The sequence below is a fragment of the Salvia hispanica genome, chromosome 5, assembly GCF_029641045.1.
Source record: "Salvia hispanica isolate PSC_SH4W2 chromosome 5, Shi_PSC_v1, whole genome shotgun sequence".
In the NCBI taxonomy this organism is placed as follows: domain Eukaryota; kingdom Viridiplantae; phylum Streptophyta; class Magnoliopsida; order Lamiales; family Lamiaceae; genus Salvia; species Salvia hispanica.
The window spans coordinates 42,985,571-43,006,722 of NC_142696.1; the positions used below are offsets into that span (position 1 = coordinate 42,985,571).

General features: G+C 37.4%; 2 protein-coding genes and 1 pseudogene across 3 annotated transcripts; 2 read left to right on the top strand and 1 right to left on the bottom strand.

Moving 5' to 3' along the window:
* The first annotated feature begins 3,074 nt into the window (after window positions 1–3,074).
* LOC125190634 (transcription factor MYB36-like) lies at window positions 3,075–4,512 on the top strand. The gene is made up of 3 exons (XM_048087983.2): window positions 3,075–3,250; window positions 3,336–3,465; window positions 3,814–4,512. The coding sequence occupies exons 1-3, from the start codon at window positions 3,115–3,117 to the stop codon at window positions 4,406–4,408; spliced, it is 861 nt and encodes a 286-aa protein (XP_047943940.1). The 5' UTR covers window positions 3,075–3,114; the 3' UTR covers window positions 4,409–4,512.
* Window positions 4,513–11,096: 6,584 nt separating this feature from the next.
* On the bottom strand, window positions 11,097–11,911 carry LOC125190871 (pathogenesis-related protein PR-1 pseudogene; annotated as a pseudogene).
* Window positions 11,912–15,797: 3,886 nt separating this feature from the next.
* Window positions 15,798–20,018, top strand: LOC125190214 (ADP-ribosylation factor 1). 2 transcript variants are annotated; one of them, XM_048087442.2, is made up of 10 exons: window positions 15,798–16,000; window positions 16,080–16,092; window positions 16,180–16,294; window positions 16,372–16,410; window positions 16,735–16,797; window positions 17,319–17,337; window positions 18,437–18,548; window positions 19,165–19,212; window positions 19,380–19,510; window positions 19,749–20,018. In XM_048087442.2, exons 3-10 carry the CDS (start codon window positions 16,192–16,194, stop codon window positions 19,780–19,782), a joined length of 549 nt encoding a protein of 182 aa, XP_047943399.1. In that variant the 5' UTR covers window positions 15,798–16,000; window positions 16,080–16,092; window positions 16,180–16,191; the 3' UTR covers window positions 19,783–20,018. The 2 variants fall into 2 exon arrangements, with proteins under 2 accessions (XP_047943399.1, XP_047943400.1); XM_048087443.2 differs by having other exon boundaries at window positions 16,080–16,294.
* The last annotated feature ends 1,134 nt before the right edge of the window (window positions 20,019–21,152 follow it).

Sequence of the window (21,152 nt, forward strand, 5' to 3'; positions counted from 1 at the left end):
AAAGTCTCCTTCGTACATTACATAATTCCCTAACAGTGGTTTTGGTTCAGATTTCTATATACTATTATCCATATATTGTTTAATATGGATCAAAAGTCAAAATATAAAATATGCATATGTATTTTAGGTATGTCAGACTAATTTATTTAGTTTTGGGATCACCCAGTTTTGGTTCACTTTTTTAATTTATTTAGTTTTGGGATCACCCATTTTTGGTTCACTTTTTTAATTTTGGGCAAAGTTTGGATCATCGGATCGTATGTTCTCAAATTGAAACATGTAGTAATTTAGTATTGGACTGGATACAAAAATAACTAAATAAGTATCATTTCGATGTTAATTTACAAACTAGTAACTAATCAGTTATGATATATGAAGTGATGACTTGACACATAATTAATATATAAATTATTAAAGTATCAAATTTCTAAAGCTAATAAGTCATAGTAAATTTTTTTTATTGTAACTTGAAGTTAATCTCGTTATTGTCCCATCACTTTAGGACTTTTTTGGACGTCCCTATATTATTTCATTTGGATGAACTTGATATTAATCTCGTTATCGTCCATTTTTCTAAAGCTAGTTGAAAATCGTAAAACTATGATCAGTACTACTTATTTAAACATATTGGTTGCCAAAGTCTAATCATTACTACATAAGAATTTTCGTGTTCTCCGATGATTACTTGAAGTTAGTGAGGTTTCCATCTCCAATGTTCTCCTCTCGTTGTGGTAATTAAGCTGAAGCAACCCCTAATGAATTACTCCCGCCACAACTAATAGTCGCATTTTTCTATTTTTTATAAGTCCACTAAACTTATTTTTCTATAGTAAGTATCTTTCGAATAAAGTGAACTTTTTTTCACTAAAACATGTACTAGTACAATTTTTATTAAAAATGTATTTTCCACTGTTAAAGTTATTGATCGACTCGTGGATGGAGGAAGTATAACTAATAAGGATCGTCTTCATTATTTCCTGTCAAGTTATATTTCTTGATTTATCACTTGCTAACGCGAACAAATATAAAGAATAAGATTAGAAGGACATATTTGATGGCATTCAAACCCAAAAGCACCACCTTTAGGTTAAGATATACTACTATATATAATGCAAAACATGATAAGAATACACATTTTAAGTTATTTTTGGTCATTTAACTCTAAAATAGAAGAGTTAAAGATATAAATATAGTTATTGATCAAGATAATTATGACCCATAAATATCAATTAATCAAGAAACAATTCCTTCACCGGCTCTCCTAAAAAAAAGTCATGAGATAGGTCTTCATTTGTGATGTATGCAAAATGCAGTGTCAATGGAGAGAGAGATTCTAACCTACAGAGAAAGACAAACAGACACATGTTTTCTTCCCCTTAAATATCTGAGTCAATTTGGTTATTAATTTATTACAACCTTTTTGAAATCTTGATTGTTTCTTGCTTGTAATTTCTAACAAACTGTGGTTCCTGCCCATTTTCCTCTAAAATATTCTAGTAGGGAAACCAAGGTCAATCAATGGGTTCCTCCATTAGAAAAAATTTGAATTTTTAATGGCTGCTGTTTAATTATTTTCTCACTAACTTTTTTGTATTATAGTAGGAACTCTTGATTTAGGGTAGTTAAAAATTATATCCAAGTTGTTAACTTTAAGGGTGTCATAAAGTAACAACATCAACAATATGCGCTATGCCGTAATCAACGACTTGCTGATAAATAGTTAATTACTTAATCCATATTTCAACTCTCAACACATGATCAGATTGATGAGACACTATATATTTAATCTCGCCCTATCTCATCATATCTCGTAAAACAAGACATTATGGTGGTGTTCGGTTTCCAAGATAAAGTAATACCAAGATACAATCTAGGATTGAGTTGTGAGATTATTTGTTATAGGGGATTAGCTATGACTAACTATCCCATGATTATCCATCTGGGATTGAGTTGTGGGATTGAATCTCATGAACCAAACACACTATAAAATTAATCTCGAATACAATCTTGCAAACCGAACACCCCCTATATATATTAATTCATTTATACAGTACTATTAACATTTTAACAAACGTTTATGAACTATCAATAAATATAGGAATATATAATAAACAGCTAATGATTTCTGTGGTGCATTCTGTTTTTGAATGTGTAACTCAGCAGGATAAAACTGATGTACACATATAGACATTCTAGAAGATGAAAAGTCAAGGTAAGAGGCATGCGATTTCTGAGTAATATTGTGTATTGTGGCTTTCTCTGCCTAGAGATTTTCCAATGTTGATTCTCCACCAAATTGTGAGTATTGAGTTATTTTAAGAAAAAGAAGGCTACCAATTTCGTACTATTTAATTCATTATTGCAATGAACTTCTCTATACGAATATTACCTAATCTGTACATTATTTGAAATTAGAGATCAAGAAAGCCTTTTGTTTCACATAAGTTTTCATCTACCACGCGCTTACTTATTCCATCGATTAGATCGTTTCACAAACTTTATTATCACCACAAATTAATCAGCTAGCTATCTTTTTTTATTGGACTGGCATAAATTTTAAATGTTGGACTCAAATCCGAGACATTTAGCCGTAAACATATATTAACTAATCTACCATTAAGACAATGCACACAATTAGTAACTTGTTATCTTATAATACATTTTAGGTTTTCAATATAGTACTAGTAATTAAACACTGATTTCATAAAGGCACCCCAAAAATCGAACATTTCAAGGAAGTTGGCGACAAACCAATGGATGTACTTGTTCCATGAATTTTGCTCTATCATTGCAAACCCCAAAAAGCTATTGATTTTTGTATTGCGTTTCAATGAAATTCTGTCTACTTCTTTGTCGAGTTGTATATACACCAAAATAAAATATTACTACCACTGAACTAACCCAAATTCATGTGTGTGTGTGTGTGAGAGAGAGAGAGAGAGAGGGGAAACCCTAGCTAGAGTGGATGGGAGCAAGACTTTTTTGGTTTGTCCCAAGTATCACATCATCATCTTACTTGCTATAAATAAAGGTCTTCCACTCGGACATTTCTCAAATAAACAAAACACAAATTAAGATTTCAAATTCTATCCATTTGAAGAAATAAAATAGAAGATGGGGAGAGCTCCATGCTGTGACAAAGCCAATGTGAAGAAGGGACCATGGTCTCCTGAAGAAGATTTCAAACTCAAATCATACATCGATCAACACGGCACCGGAAACAATTGGATCGCTCTTCCTCAGAAAATCGGTATGCATATATGCCATTTCTCCTTATTAATTTTTTGGAATAATGATATTGAGATGAATTAATGATGATGAAATTATATATGCAGGGTTGAAGAGATGTGGGAAGAGTTGCAGGCTGAGATGGCTGAATTACTTGAGGCCTAACATCAAGCATGGTGGATTTACTGAGGAAGAAGACAACATTATTTGCAGCCTCTACATCAGCATAGGCAGCAGGTCCCTCTCTTTCTCTCTCTCTTGTCCTTTTGCACTTGTCTTCCATTCTTCTGTTTGAACTAAGATTAGGAATCTACATTTCTTTTCTTGAAATAAAAAACATCCAAAAGAGTTAAATTACATCGAGTATACAAAAACTCTTGTCAGATTGTGTGTATACTCCCATGTGTGTTGCTAATGGATGTGTCGAATTTATATTTAATCTGAATTAAGTAAAGGAAGAATAAAGTTTTTTATTTTAAGAAATATAATCATTTAGAGTGTGACGTCAAAAAAGTATACATCGGTTAGAGTGGGACGGAAGAAGTATAGTTTTCTAATTTGCTTCTAAAATTGATCTCACTTTAGGTGGTCTATAATCGCGGCGCAGCTGCCGGGGAGAACTGACAACGACATCAAGAACTACTGGAACACGCGGCTCAAGAAGAAGCTCCTCGGCCGGCACAGGAAGTCGAGCTCGAGAAGGGAGCCGGAGGGAGAAGACGGCTTCGATCTGCAGAACCTGAGCAACTCAGCCATGGAGAGGCTCCAGCTCCACTTGCAGCTGCAGACCCTCCAAAGTCCTTTCTCTCTCTACAACAATCCTGCCCTCTGGCCCAAGATGATCGAAACCCTAGATTCTCTCAATCAGAATATTCCAGCCTTGAATCTCCCCGCCCCTCCTGCTCTCGATTCAATGAAGATTCCGTTTCACTTCGACGAGAAATCCGGGATGGTGGAGCAGAATCCTATTTTAGTCAACGACGGTTTTGGTGCGGCGGCGGGAGGGGAAAATCTGCAGACAATTGGTGATGATGAGTTGGATTATTTTAAGGAAATGGGTGGTGTAGGGAGGGAGAATGTTGCATGGTGGTGTAATGAATTGGAGGTGAAGTCGAGCTCGTGGGATTCGACGGCTGTGATTGATGAGCATGTGTATGGAGATTATGGTATGAGTTTTTAGGGGTTTGTTTAGTTCATAAACCAGGGGAGTTTGGTCTTGTATATTGTTGTGAATACGTGTTTTCTTTTTAGGGAACGACTGAATAAACGTTACCATTTGCATAATTACGTAGTACTCCTACTACTTTTTATTTATTTGGACTGTGGACAGTTTTGATTTGAATCTTAGATCTTTCTATTAGAGATACATAAAAATGAGGTGCATGGAGTAGCACTAATTCCAGGACATGATATGACTATCTTATCGAAAATCCAAATCAAATAAATTAGGTATCCGACTCCGGAAAAAGCTTACCACTGCACCAGCAGAAATCCGATCCCAAAATATTTTCGAGGGATCGGATACCCGTACACCCAATTTTAAACTATTCTGGATCTCAAGGTGCATGGAAAGAGATAATCAGATAAACGTTCACTGCATATGTCTTCTTGTTTTGTTCTCATCTAAATCTAAAGTCCAAATTTGAAAATACCAAATTGAGAATAAGCGGCTTCATGGTCGACGGCCACAGGCTTGGCCACAGTGATGGAGAAATTAAGGTGGCAGTAGGCAACTCGGCCACGACTGAGGGAGAATGTTATCAATTTTCTTACCACAAAACAAAATTTGTTAGTACTACTTTTTATTCATACTGCTCCATCCGTCCCTAAAAAATACTCCTGTCCAGCGAAGGCCAGCAAAATATTAGAAGCATGACTATAGCCTATAGGTATTATATGCTATTAATATTTTTATGAAGTTTTGGAATTTAAATTAAGGCTATAAATCTAGAAGACTATAGCTATAAGGATACTACGATAAATCTGTTAATAGTATAATAAAGAATTATCATGCATGAATAATCAGATCCATATACTATAAATTGCCCGGAAATAAATATGTCTGACAGCCCATAAAAAAGTGGCCCTCACTAATCTCTGATATCCCCAACTAGACAATCCATTACTAGCTCATCCGGACAAGAGCATCTTCAATGGCAGACTTCCAGTCGTCCTTTGGAGAGGCTTCCGGCCTCCGGGAAGTCCGCCGGAGAAGGGCGCCATTGTGGCACGGAGAGGAGGACGCGGACGTCGTGGGAAGGGCGGGCGGACGTCCGCCATTGTGGCGACACGCGGACGTCCGGTATTTTAATTTTATTTTTTTTAAAAAAAAAATCTATATATACAGCTCAAAATTTTAACTCCGTAACGTAAATTGAATATTTGTGAATTTGTGAATTTTTTTAATTGCGGGAAGTCCGCCCAGGAAGGGCGATGAGAAGGGCAGATTGTGCAGTGGGAAGTCCTTATGATGTGGCAGGAGGGTGGGAAGTCGTTATGACGTGGCAAAAGGTGTATTTGGGAAGGGCGACGGTAAGGGCGTCGGGGAAGTCCGCCCATTGGAGATGCTCGTACTCCCTTCGTCCATCAATAAACATCTTATTTTGTCATTTTATTGTGTCCATTAATACTTTCTCTATCCCATTAGAAATTAAACGTTTTTTTTATTGTCCTATTAAAAATGAAACATTTCCTTAAATAAAAATAATACTCTCTCTACTTTTTCGTCTCTCTTATTTTACTCTCTCTTCATTACCTCACAAAACAACACTATATAAAAGGGCAAATTGACTTAAAAATCGTGAACTTTCATAAAATTTTAGTTTTTCCCGTAAACTATAAATGTTGCGTAAAAAATCATGAACTTTGCCGGGTTGTGTAAATTTCCCGTAAAACCCGACCCGGTATATTTCCGGCCAAAACTTATCCTACGTGGCTGCCGGAGTTGTGACATGGCATACCGGCTGTCAAAACGACGTCGTTTTGAGTAATTTCTGTTAAAAAATTAAATTTAATCAATTAGGGTTAGAATTCTTCCTCCCATCGTGAAGTCCAATCTGCAATTTCTCCATTGCGATTCCTCCTTCTCCAGCTGCGATTCCTCAATCCCATCGCTATTCCTCCTCCTCCATCTGCAATTCTCCATCCCGTCCTCACAGCAAGTACCAAAGTTCAAAACCTTGAAATTATTTCCAAAGAAATATTTCCCACATTCTGCCATGGGAGTAAAACTCTCGTCGGCGTCCCCTGCCGGAAAATGGCTCGGCCTTGTCACCGCCGTCTGGGTTCAAGCGATTTCCGGCAACAATTACACCTTCTCTAATTACTCCGACGCCCTCAAAACACTCATGGGACTCACTCAGCTCTAGCTCAACAGCCTCTCCGTCGCCAAAGACGTCGGAAAAGCATTCGACATCTTCGCCGGCCTCGCCTCAGACTGTCTCCCCACCTCCGTCATCCTCCTCATTGGATCCGTCGAAGACTTCGTCGGCTACGGCGTCCAGTGGCTCGTCGTTAGCGGCCGAATCCAACCCCTCCCTTACTGGGCGGTAAGCGTTCAATCCTAATTTCACATTTACCCCAAAATCCCCAAATTCTGAGTGAATTTACTTAATTGATTCAATTGCAGATGTGTATCTTTCTATGTATGGGTGAAACAACACTACTTGGATGAACATTGCAATTTTGGTAACATGCATTCGGAATTTCCGGAAGAATCAGGAAGAATCAGGGCCCTGTTTCGAGGATTCTAAAAAAATAATGGTGTGAGATAAGATTATATGTATAATAAGTATAATAAGTAATGCTTTTGTTTATTAAAAAAAATTCCATCTCAGCAACCAACTCATCATCCACGTCATCGTCAATATCACCATCTTAGCCGGAATACCCGATACGGGAAATCGGCACATTTTATGAAAGTTCATGATTTTTTACGCAACATTTATAGTTTACGGGAAAAACCAAACTTTTATGAAAGTTCACGATTTTTAAGCCAATTTACCCTATATAAAATCTTATGCCGCAAACCAATTATTTCATATTTATTGAGACGGAGGGAGTACTTTTTTACTACTTTTAGTAACGAACTCTTTATCCACCAATTTTATTTCTTTCATTATAAAAATAATATATAAAAATAGAAACAACATTCCACTTGACCCTTCCAGTTTCCATTCACTTTTCACAATAATTTTTGAAATCCATGTCCAATGAAGCTTGACCTTAAATTGGTGGAGGGATTGAGTATAATTTTAATTTGTAAACAAGTCTCTACTTGACTTGGCTCTAACAACTTTTAAATTATTTAAAATAAATAAAATCCTATTATATAATTGATTTTTTCTCAAGAAAGAACAAATATCTCTTGTAATATTTATTTTTTTGCAAATAGACCTTTTGTCCACTAACTTAGTTTGCTTCTTTATATCCGTGCATCTCTAAGTGCTTATTCTTCACTAATAAAATTGTGTTTGAAAGTACAGTTCAAGTAAAAAGATGTTTGACTTGTGAAAGCCAAACCATACTATATTTGAAGGGTTTGGAAAGACCCTTAGCGACATCCCGTTCATATCTCCTTCACTCTGCCGACACCGAAGCCAAGCTGCCGTTGATGGCATGGGAGGTTTGGAATGTATTAATTCACTCTAGAACAGAGTTAAGTTAACTAAGTAAGATGGTGAGAAACTTAATATGGACCAAATTTGAGGGCTTAACTTAAAATGCTTGAAGATGTAATGTAAGCCATTTATTAGTTGGGCTAGGGTTAAGACAATTTTGTCAGAATTAAATGCACGCCCATTATCTGAAAATAATGCTTAAAGAAAATTCGCCGATCACGATTTCGTTCTGAAATAATAGTACTAGTATAGTATACTGATCAGATATGTCAACTGCATGTCCTTAACCCTATTAAAAGTCTCCATCCATTTCAACTAGAATAATGGCCACTATTTTCATTAATATAAACAGTGTTATTGTTAATACTAAATTTATCATCCTAACTAATTGTTGTACAATTAAGAAGACCGATCACCGATTTACCACTCACTTTATGTGAGGAAATAGACATTCAATCACTTTCGCATTTTAATTTTTCTTATATTGCCATTTCTTTCAAATTGCGTAGATTGTTATAACAGCATCCACACTGGCTTTAGGCTAGTCATAGGCCAGTCACTCTCTCTCCCTGCCACGTCAGCAGCACTAAAAATCCACCTGCCACATCAGATTTAGGCCAGCCATAGGACAGCCGCAATAAAAATAATTCAAAAAATACTACATTTACGGAATTAAAATTATGCTTAAATTACAGAATTAAATTTACGAGACATATTTGAGAAAATCCATTAATTGCCTTTAAAAAAAGTACATAGATAAAAACAAACGTACATAGATTAAAAAAAATTACATAATAAAGAAAAAAACCTATCGCCGTGCAGTCCTCCGTGCCCACAACTCTTCAATTATATCCTTTTGGAGTTGAATATGAGCTTCCACTTGGCGCATGTCGGCATATTCCTTGAGGTGGCCAGCTTCATCGAGAGGTACCCCACGTCGTACGCTAGGAGTGGCCGTTCCGTGGCTTGGATCGGCTTCATCGTCATTGGCCCAACTAGTGAGTTGTACGCCTTCGTCTTCGACGATCATGTTGTGCATGATAATGCAGACGTACATTATTTGAGAAACGCATTTGACATCCCACAAACGCGTTGGACCCTTAATTGCCGCCCATCGAGACTGGAGCACACCAAATGCGCGCGCCACGTCCTTGCGCGCCGACTCCTGCCGTTCCGCAAAGTAGGCCTTCCTTTCATCACTTGCGTGCCTGATCGTCTTCACAAAGACAGGCCACCTAGGTTATATCCCATCCGCCAAGTAATAGCCCATATCATGCCGGTTGTCGTTGGCCACACATGAGACGGCTGGACCGATGCCCTGACACTTCTCGTTGAAGAGGGGCGACGAGTTCAGGACGTTGAGGTCGTTGTTCGACTCGGCTACCCCAAAATACGCATGCCAGATCCACAGCCGGTAATCAGCTACGGCCTCGAGGATCATCGTGGGATTCTTTGACTTGTAGCCGGTCGTGTAGGCCCCCTTCCAGGCAGTCGGACAGTTCTTCCACTCCCAATGCATACAATCTATGCTGCCTAACATCCCGGGGAACCCATGCTGCTCCCCGTGCATCTGCATCAAATTCTGACAATCTTGGGGAGTAGGGCTTCAAAGGTACTGCTCACCGAAAATCTTTATCACGCCCCGACAGAAAAACTTCAGACATTGCAGAGAAGTCGTCTCACCGATGTGGAGGTACTCATCCCACATGTCTGTCGTGCCTCCGTAGGCCAACTACCTGATTGCCGACGTGCACTTTTGGATAGGGGTGTGGTCGGGTCTGTCAACCGCATCGTGCCTGAAGTGGAAACACAGATATCGACGCTCCAAAGCGTCAACGATACGCATAAACAACTCCCTGCGCATTCTAAAACGCCGCCTGAACATGTGTGCGGGAAACCGCGGGTTCTCTGAAAAGTAGTCGTCATATAGCCGCTGATGTGCAGTTACGTGATCCCGATCTATCACTGCTCGGTGGTGGACAACCGGTGGAGGGCGAGGTACCGCCTGCTGTTCCACCCGTCGCATGTACCGCTCCATCTCGCGGTTCATGTAGGCCTCCATAGCCTCGTTCATCTGCCGTTCGTACTCCTCAACATCCCCACCACTACCACCACTACCACCACCGCTACCACTCGTGTTACTCATCGCTCGATGATGCTCTTGTACAGAAAGTTAGAGAGGGAGAAAACTCGTTAAAACAAGTGGTGCAAATGAAAATGAAACTAAAATCGCATATATATAGGTTTTTTTTTTAAAAAGAAGAAAATAGGCGCTGGCCGATCGGCACGCCACAATGCCGGCCAGCGCATCGGCCAGCGCCACTGAATCGGCCAGCCCACGCCGATTTTCTCGCCGATTCGCCGCTGGCCGATTGCAATGGTTCGGCTAGCCGATCGGCCAGCGCCGCGAATCAGCTAGCCGGTCGGCTGGCCGGCACTGTGGATGCTCTAAGAGCATCCACAATAGAGTGGACACTTTGGCCGGACACTTTTACGTTTTTTGTCCATAGCCACTTTTTATTTGTCCACGGCCACAAAAAAAAGTTTCCGCAGCAATAGTGAACACTTTTGTTAGCCACATTTCACTTTATTTTTATTCTTTGTATATTTTATTTCAATTAGAATTTATATTTTAAAATAAGCAAAAAAAAAAAAATTCAAAATTCAAAATTTAAAAAAAAAGAAAAGAAGCAAATCGGCGACCGCCGCGGCGGTTTCGCCGTGCAATAGATAGCCGCGGCGGTTTCTCTCTCCTCCGGCTCGTCCTCGCCGCTTTCGGAGCGAAAGCCCTTCCGCCCCACAAAATCCGTCCGCCTCCAGGGCGGACGCGTCCGCCCGCTTCCGCCACAGTAGCCAGCCGCGGCCGCCGCGCCGCCCCTATTGTGGATGCTTAATGTTCATCAAATTTATAAGTTACATGAAAATTAATTTTTTTAAAAAGGTATAATTAATTATTTTATTAGTTACATGAAAATTAATTTTTTTAAAAAGGTATAATTAATTATTTTATTCACCGGTTGTAGCTTTTAGAAATTTTTTTTATCAGTAATCAAATTTATTTAACACTAATATTAGAATAAAAATAAAATTAAGATTGGTTAAATATTCACGAATCTATAAAAGATGCTCACAAATTGGTCTTTTTGTGATTAAAAAGGTAGTTTTCAACACAGACAACATATATGTATACGAATAATTCACACACTATACAAAATAAAAAACACAAAATAAATTAATACTACTCCACTATTGAGGATAAGAGACTCACAACGATGCACTTAATCATAATATCAACATGGTGTCTCTTTCTGCATACAAATAATTATAATCGTTATTTCCTAAGAAAAAAAAAATAATGAAAACAGATACTCCGAAAATATGTACTACTAACAAACTTGAAGCGTAAAAGTTAGTACTAATCAATAAGGCCTTTGGCCAACGTAATTTCCAGGGGGATTGTAGTTGCAAATGACGAAAACACCCTTGCCTCGGTCGCACACGACTCTGGCGCAGCCCATCCTGGTCGTCTCCCTCCACACGATCTGCGTGTAATGCCCGCACTGCCGCCCATCCGCGCACGAGTTCGACTTGTAGCTGTACTCCCGCCGCTCCGCCACCCACTCCGCCGCCGCCTGCCCCGCCGTCCACGCTCCGCCGCTGCCCCAGAATATGTTCTCTCCGTACGGCCCGCCCGAGTGCCGCAGCTCGCAGTCGCCGCGCCGCCGCCGGGCGTACGCCGCCGCGAAATGTGCCATCCGCCGATCCCACGCCAGCGGCGGGAGGCGCAGCGCCGCCCTGGCCGCGTTCTGCACCGACAGGAACTGGCTCTTGGACGACGAGGCGGCGGCGTTGTCCGGAATCACGGCGAGGAAGAGGAGCGCGAGGATTGGAATGCGGCGGCGTAGCATTGTAATTAAATAATTTTAATTACAATTAAAATCTTATCTGGCAGTAGAATATAGAGAGAGAGGGTTACAGATGTAGATTTGAGCATCTGGTTTTGTATTTGACGATGCCATTTATAAGAGTGAAATGTGTGTACTGTTTAGTGTGTGTTTGGGGTGGCACCCATGTTCCTACTAATCATTGTGCCCATCATAGCTAACTTTCTTTCTCATAATGATTCATAACTGGAATACACTTTTATTTTCAGTATTTTGTGATTTTATGGAATTTCTTGAATTACTATGATTTTGCAACAACACCTACTCTACAGATAATTAAACATTATTGTGAAAGTGATATATATATGTATAAATAATGGCTTGGGTAGATTCTTTGAATTGCTTTCATAGAATATTACAATCTTTTCAATTCTGCTTTATGGGTTTTCTTGGCCATACGATTTATCCAGGGGATATATTGAGCTTAAGAAATAGGTGAATAATCTTATTTGAAAAAATGGTATAATAATGAGTGGAGTTAAAAAATGACTTTTCTATATAATATTTTATTACTAGCCTATCTTCATTTATTGCAAAATCAATTAAATTGAGAAGAAAATTGATGAGTTTTAACAAAGCTATAGTTAGTAGTGAGGTAACGGCAGAAAGGCTTATGCTACAATATCCACATCACATGCTCTCACATGAGTAAAAGCAAATTAAGATTAGAAGATGCAATTTCATCCAACTTTATTTTAAATGGTTGCTATAAATAAACAGGGTAGGACTGCCTCTACAGGCTTCTTTACCATCTCCTAATTATGTGGCATTACGATTTTACAAGCAAAATTATAATTCCCCGTCCATAATAAAAGTCATATTTTGCCATCTTGGCCGTTCCACAATAATAATCATATTTCACGTTTACCATAAAGAGTAAGTAGGCTATAGGCCCCACATTCGACCAATTTATTCCACTCACAATTTATTACTCCCTCCGTCCCCCTTAAGATGACACGTTTTCCTTTTTTAGTTTGTCACAACTAAGATGACGCATTTTCTTTTTTGGTAACTTTCTCTCTCCAATTAATACACTCAACCACTTTTTCTCACTCCCATTAAAATATCCATCTTTATTTATCTCTCTAATTTAATACTTACACTCACCTTCTCTCTCCAATTAAATACTTTAACCAATCAACCATTTTTTCTCACTCCTATTAAAATATCCATATTTCTTTATCTCTCTACTTTAATACTTACACTCACCTTCTCTCTCTCCAATTAAATACTTTAACCAATAACTCTTAAAATCCCGTGTCGGCTAAGCAATGTGTCATCTTAGTCGAGACGGAGGGAGTACTACAAAACTAATACTAAATGTAAGTAGGACTCATGTTCCACTAACTTATTCAACTCACTTTTCTTTATATTTCTAAAAACTTGTGTCATAACTGAATAGGACTCATATTGCGAGACGAAAGGAGTAATTGGCTTTTTAGCGGATAAAGGCATAGCTGGCTGGTGGATTGAATTTCCAGTGGGCGAGTATGCTTTGTAACTAACAAAAATCTAACCAAGCTAAGTTTACTGTAAGAGCTTTTATTCAATACCAAGAGTGATATTACTGGAATAACATCACGTTAAGTATAATTATGATATCCCATAATTAGTCACTATTTTTCATAGTTTACGTGTAAATTTTAAAAGAAGGAACTGTGAAATAGGTCTCTACACAATTCAGATAGCATAACATGCTGCTAAATTTAGTAGTAAACAATTGTTCTGATATTACTCCGCAACTAATCTGTTGGTAATTTATTTTATCATTGAAGATTTTGGAATTTACTAGTTGAACTACGGTGCTATTTGATGTTTTTTTTTTTAGTGGTCGCTTTTAGTCATGTGGTAACAACATTGTTTATAAGTTGAGAAGGGAATTCGACGCAGACAAACATAGATCCACATGGATTGTTCCATGACTACTTCTTCGTCATTCACTCCATCGAATCTAAGTATAATCAAATTGTGATTTCAACCTTTTTAAAAAGAAGGAAACACTTTCTACGCTCAATAAAACGATTGCTAGATAACATCAATTTTACAATCACCGCAAAAGAAAAAGACAATTTTTTGTTAATTATGAACGTTAATTTGTGTTTCTAAATACATCACGTACATGTTAAAAAACAGTTTCAATGTTAGTGTCCCAATTAAAACAATGGGATTCAAATAAAAACGTATAAAAAAAAAAACAAAAAAAATTAAGATGTAGTGGAACGGAGAATAATTATGTCCTCAATTGAAGGAAAATTTTCAATTTACACTCCCAATTTTGACATATTTTCGAAACTTTCCAACTCTAAGTAATTGCTTCTGCATTTGGGTATATCCTTATAACATAAAATTATTGAAATGAGTTGTCCATGCATGTCATCATGAACATTATCAAAATTTACTATGATTGCAAAATCATAAAAAATTTAAAATTGAATAATTTGCTGCAGGTTTTCAAATTGATATGCAACACTAAAAATTCTAAAATATGCTGAAAATTTAATAATTTAAATTAAATAATCCGAAAAGAATAAATTAATCCATACTCCCATATCAAACAAATTAAATACTACTAAAGCATGTTAGTCTTATTTATGTATGATGTGAAATTCAACAAGTATATAAATACTAGTAGCATTTAGCCCATAGACTATTTCGATTATTATATAAAACTGATAAAACTGTATATTCAGTATCAGTTGCATTAAGCCAGTTGGGCATGTGACGATCAATCATTAATGAAAATAGAGTTACAAATTTGCATAAAAAATGAATGCTTCTGAGTTCTGACTGATATTTATCTTTTAATATTTGACCTATGAAATTATTTGTTAAAGCAATCGATTTATTTCTTGTAACGCAAGTGATATCTAGCTTTGCATATCAATTCATAATTGATTCCTTTAATGATGAATCATCAATGTGTAATCATCGATTTATAGCGCATGTTTAATCATCGCCAATTGTTTTAGTGAAAGTAGATGAGAGGGTGTAACTCTTTGTAAATTAAACAGCTTTGAAAATTATTGATATGAAATGGAGTGAACATGAAAATTATAAAATATTGAAGCTTTCATATTACTTTCACCTAAATATGCGGAACGTGATTCTAAATGATTATTCCCCAAATAATTATAATTCGCTCGTCTTCACAACTTTCTCTCTCTCTCAAAATACTGTTCTCGCGAAAGATTAAATTATTATTATGTGCATATATAATATGTTTGATTAATTTGGCAATTATGTTAATATTCCAATAATTTACAAGCTGGCTAAAATTAAAATTAGATGAATTTGGCTATTTAGTCTTTCTTTTACTCGATTAATTATAGTAGGAAATTGGTCAAAATGTCAACAACTCGTTCGACTGAAATTGATTACAAGTTCATATTATGTCTCTGTAATGAAGTAGACAGTGGGTTCTAGGAGTGTGGTCAATTGCTAAATTTCTAAAGTTGCTAACTATGCTAACCTATCAACGCAGTGTATTAAAAATGTCCACATATAATTTTGTTAACATTTCAATATATTGTGTTGACATTATATGTTGATATTTTAATGTCATCGTGTTGACATTTTTAATACACTGCGTTGATAAGTTAACAGAGTTAGCAACTTAAAAAGTTAGCAATATAATGCACCTCGTGGGCCCTATAATTGGGGTACTCCATTCCTTTGGCAATACCGGGCTTTGTATTATACGAGAACATTCTAACTCATGGCATATATAATTAGCTAGACGTAAAATTATATTTGTACGTTAAAAGTAATAAAAAAATTCAATCCATTTAATTAAAATGTAATGTACATTCTACCTCTTGAGATATATCATATCTGATCTAATGTGACGAAAGATATTAAAATGTAATGTACTAGCAGAAGTATAGTACATTTTTAATCAAGGCCCTATTTGATATCGTCAAAAGGCCCATTTAAAGTTCGGGTCGGGTAAGACCAACCCGCGTAAGGCCCATTTACTTGTGCTGATTTCATTTTCTTCCTCCTCGTGATCTACACTCTCATCACTCTACAAATCCATGGAACTTTCCCAGATTCTTTGTTCCTAACCAAATTTATGTTATGAAAATCAAAATCAGTTGCTTCTACGCCAATCACGCTCGCAAAGCTCAAGATTGCATCTCCAAATAATTCAGCATCGGCACTTTTGATACTGTCTTCTTCCTCCGTCGTAGGCCCTCCTCTTCACCGCACGTAATCGATTGCTGCATCCCTAGTTTGATCCATTTTACCATCTCCGCGGCTCAGATTTGTTGTGATTTTTGTTTTGCAGGAAGTATTTGAGGGTACGGAGATTTTCTTCGATCTGATCTAATTGTTTTCTGCATTTCTCCCCCCGATTTGAGTGGGCAATTCGTTGACCTTTTGCGCAGATTGGCGTGGAAATGGGAATAGTATTTACGCGGCTGTTTTCGTCGCTGTTTGGGAACAAAGAAGCTCGGATCCTGGTTCTCGGCCTTGACAATGCCGGGAAAACCACGATTCTTTGTACGGATCCCCCTTATTCTCCTTCGGCTGATCAATTCTAGCTTTGATTGTTTAATTTCTTTGTTTGTTTTTGGCAGATCGACTCCAGATGGGTGAAGTAGTATCTACAATTCCCAGTAAGCAGCTCGCAAATTCTATTTGTTCATTGAATCTACAATGATGGGGGCATTGTGTAATAATTGGATAATTGATCATATTGCTTTATTTTAAACTGCTATCGGCGTTAATAGATAAGTCTTGTAGTTTATGGATAGTGTTCTAGCCGAAGCTCTTTTCTGGTCTCAAATTGGCTTTGTAGTCGATGTGGTCTCTGGATTTCACAATTTTGCTGTATGGACTGTCGCTTGATGGATTACTAGAGATGATAAGCGTAATTGTCCACTTTATGGGAGAGAAGAAATAAACTAATTGTAATTTGACATTATTTGTTGTTGTTGCAGCAATTGGGTTCAATGTGGAAACGGTGCAGTATAACAACATAAAGTTTCAAGTTTGGGATCTAGGTAAATTCCTTGCATTAGTTGATTATGTTAATCTCTTTATCATCATATCTTGATAAAAATTTTGTTGTATACATACTTGGATCTGTAGTGTTTCTGAACAGTTGGAGAATGTAAGATACTTATCATGTTCCTGACATCACATGAGAAAAGAATTCATGATCTGTGACTTTGACAGAAGTTCAAATATAGAATTTAATCATTGATTATAGGGAGACTTGTAAGAAACATTGAAACTAGAGTATTAAGGTGAAATTTACGCATGCAAAAAGAAGTTAGTTAGGAGTTGTGAAATATGAACGCAAACCAGGTCATGTATGAACATGATAATATTTAGCTTCATCTTTCTACATCTTTTGTAGTTGATTGTAGTATTTATTTGTGCTTATAGTTTTACCTGTGCTGCAAGCATTTTTTAGAATTTAGCTATGTTTATTTGTATCTCTCTGGCCAATCATTACATTGTGTTGCTAGAAGTCTTTCTGGTGATGATAGCTAACTGCTCTTTGCTTTTCTTATCTCAGGTGGCCAGACAAGTATCAGGTAACTTGTATTGGTCCTCTCTGTAATTTTTTAGTTCTATTTTAAAAAATTTTAGCTTGCAATTTGACTTTGTTGACTGAAACAGAACATTTAGGAGGAAAAGCAAAAAAAATGATAGCCTGTTACAGAGAAATTTTAAGAATAAACACAATGTTTATAAGTTTTCATCTTCTTAATCTAGCATCACTTGCATGTGTAGCATTTACTATGAAATAATGGCTCTCTGGTAGACTGGTACTATTATTTGGATTTCATTTCAGTTCCCCATTAGATGATACATTTCAGAGAAGATTCATTAAAATATACTAGTAGTAAGTTTCAGTTGGTTTGACAATCTCTTTTGGAGCATCGAATTAGTGGGTTTCAACCATGAGATCATCCAATATTAATGTTTGAATCATACATAAAATTTGCTACTGAACTCAGTGTAATACCTCATTTTAGTATCAGGCTTTTGATAAATGCTCAAACTTAATATTCTGTAAAATGGGGATATATTTCCTTTCACTGATGAGAAATTGATACTTGATAGTATGTACATTGTGGTCTATCATGCGTGTTGCTTCCTTTTGCTCTATCTGCTGATTTCAAATATCTAGAAAAAACTTAAGAGAGAAGCATTAGTTAAATCCATTTATCTTACCAAGATTCTTGTCTAAATTCCCTCCTCTTTATGCCTTGGTCTTATCTATTGTTACTTGGATTTCAAACTCATATGGATGTTAAATGGGCATGTACCTTATTTTGTGACCAACACCTTTATAATAACTTGTAGTTTTGTATTATCAGAATTCAGATAGCTATAAGGTGGGCATAAAATAAACATGAATTATAATTTGATCCTTAAGAGTCTCTTGAGGACAATCTAGAATAAAATAAATATGCTTCAGATGTCTGGTTATATCCTTTCAGAAATATTTGTGCACTTACAGTTATCCAATATATCTTCTGGGGATACGGTCTTACTTTTTCTGAAACTTCAGTCATCTTCGCCTTACATGTCTTCATTTAGGCTGTTGATTTAAATACCCGTGATAATACATGACACAGTCTATTTCAGGCTGACACTGTGCTTCTTCAACTTTATTTTGTAATACAGGCCATATTGGAGATGCTACTTCCCCAACACTCAAGCTATAATATATGTTGTTGATTCAAGTGATACAGATAGGCTGGTGATTGCCAAAGAAGAATTCCATGCAATACTAGAGGTTCTTCTTGCTTTATTATATTAAAATGATTGAGTTAAAATTTGGTACTCCCTCCGTCCACCATTAGGAGTCCCATTTCTTTTCGGCACAGATTTTAAGAAATGTTAAGAAAAGTGGGTGGAAAAAAGTAGTGGAATATGGGTCCCAGTTATATGTTTTAATTTTAAATGAAATATGAGTGGAATGTGTTAGGGGAATGTGGGGCCTATTACCATTTATAGTAATAATGAACCGGGACTCCTATTCGCGGTGGACCGAAATGGAAAACGGGACTCCTAATCGTGGACGGAGGGAGTATATCTTTATATTTGTCACTCTCCAGCACTGTGAAATCCAGCAAGAATCACTGTTCTGCTTATAGACCTCAGTTTTTATATGCTTGATGGGTTAGAGGGTCAAAGTTGTTGTCTGTGTTCATGTTACTTGAGTCCTATAAATAGTTTCTTGAAGCATGCATCACCATGTAGCAGTTTTTCCCTCTGCTAATTTTCCCTCTTTTGAGTACTCTCTTAGTTGAGGTATACTGGTCTTTTATCATCTTTTCATGGGTCTCTGTTTTACCTTTGACGTCCTTCATTATTTGAAAATTAATTGCACTATTATGGGGTATTGACAGGAGGAGGAGCTTAAAGGTGCTGTCGTCCTCTTATTTGCAAATAAACAGGTGTTCTCAACTGACTGCTTAATCTAGTGTCTCAGTATGCTTAAGATTTGTCGATAATTATATGAAATTTCTGGTTGAACACAGCACCATTGCAAAACGTAATTATGAATTATGCATGTAAACTTCTTGACAAACCACTGAATCCATGTTCATTACCTGACATGCAGGATCTTCCCGGGGCACTTGATGATGCTGCAATTACTGAAGCCTTGGAACTGCACAAGATTAAGAACCGGCAATGGTCTATTTTCAAAACCTCTGCTATAAAAGGAGAAGGCCTTTTTGAGGGCTTGGACTGGTAAGCTCTATTAACTACAACATGTGATTCTATTACTAGCAAGCTCTATTATTCCCTGCTTTGATCATATAAAAATATGTTTCTTCAGAAATAATGGTTCAATGTAAAAAAGGGAGACACGTGTTTTTCCTTTAATGAACTGAACCGGCATCTTTTACACCAATAGTATGATGCACTATGAGTAATTTGCATCCCTTTTGATCAATTGCTTGACATATTTATCTTGATAACTGTACAGGCTGAGTAATACACTTAAATCTGGAGGTGGCTAAGTATGTGTACGAGAACATGATGTCATTGTTGTCCATCCTGATCAAGAAAAATACCGCAATTGTCACTGGCATGATTTGTGTAGAGATTCAATTAGGATGACTATCTGCAGATAGAGCTATGTGTTGTTTTTTTGATAAACATGAATATGTAGCACGTTTTCTTCTTCTCATTTCGATATCTTATACGTTGGTCGACTTTCACAGTAAATGACTCATGCTGACAAGTTTTGGGTATATATCCTTTTTTCTTGTCTGTTGGCAAATTGCACATTGCTATTGTCTTGTTCTGAAAATTTGGGGGGATGCACTTAGGCCATCCGCAACGCTATCTCTTATCCGTCTCTTAACCGTCTCATCTCTTCACTATTCATGGGCCCCATTGTACTTTTCAGCTCATCTCTTAACTAAGAGACAGCACCTGCAACCCTCCATCTCTTAACCATCTCTTAACCATCTCTTAACTATTCATTCAATTTCATTTTTTATTTTTAATTCCAACAAATTCAATTAATAAAAAACACACTTCATTATAAATAAAATAAAATTACAATTTAAAATACATAAAAAAATAAAAAAGACATAATTAAAAAACTAGAAATTACAAATTGCACACTTAAACTCAAATAAAAAAAAATGGAGGCAAAGAAGCAGAAGAAGGAGTTCTCTAGTGACGATCATCTACTGGTTGCCAAATTTTGCCCAAATGTGCTCCATTAGATCCTCCTGGAGTTGGGCGTGGGCGGTAGAATCACGTGTCCTTGCCCGAATAGACAACCGCTCTTGCAAAGACGGATGCACTCCCGTTCGAGGCGGACTACTTGCGGTTGAGCTTCCCGGGGTTTCAAGGTCGAACCAATTTCCCGCCTCAGGTCCTTCGTCGGCGACAATCATGTTGTGCAAGATTATGCACGTATACATGATGTCGACCATATTCTCTATAAACCACTGTCAAGCCGGGGCTTTGATAATGTTCCATCGAGCTTGGAGAACCCCGAACGCTCTCTCCACATCCTTGCGAGCAGACTCTTGCTTCTGCGCAAAAAGAGACTGCTTTTCGTCCGTAGGCCTGTTGAACGTCTTCACGAAGGTTGGCCACTTCGGATAGATGCCGTCGGCAAGATAGTACCCCATTTTATACTGGCGATTGTTAGCGACGAAGTTGATGGCCGGCGCTTTACCATTCAGAACTTCAGCGAAGAGGTCGGAGTTGTTGAGCACGTTGATGTCGTTGTTCGAGCCGGGGACCCCGAAATACGCATGCCAAATCCATAGCCGGTAGTCGGCGACGGCCTCGAGTATAACGGTGGGGTGGGTGCCTTTGTGGCCGCTCGTGTATGACCCCTTCAACGCCACAGGGCAATTCTTCCATT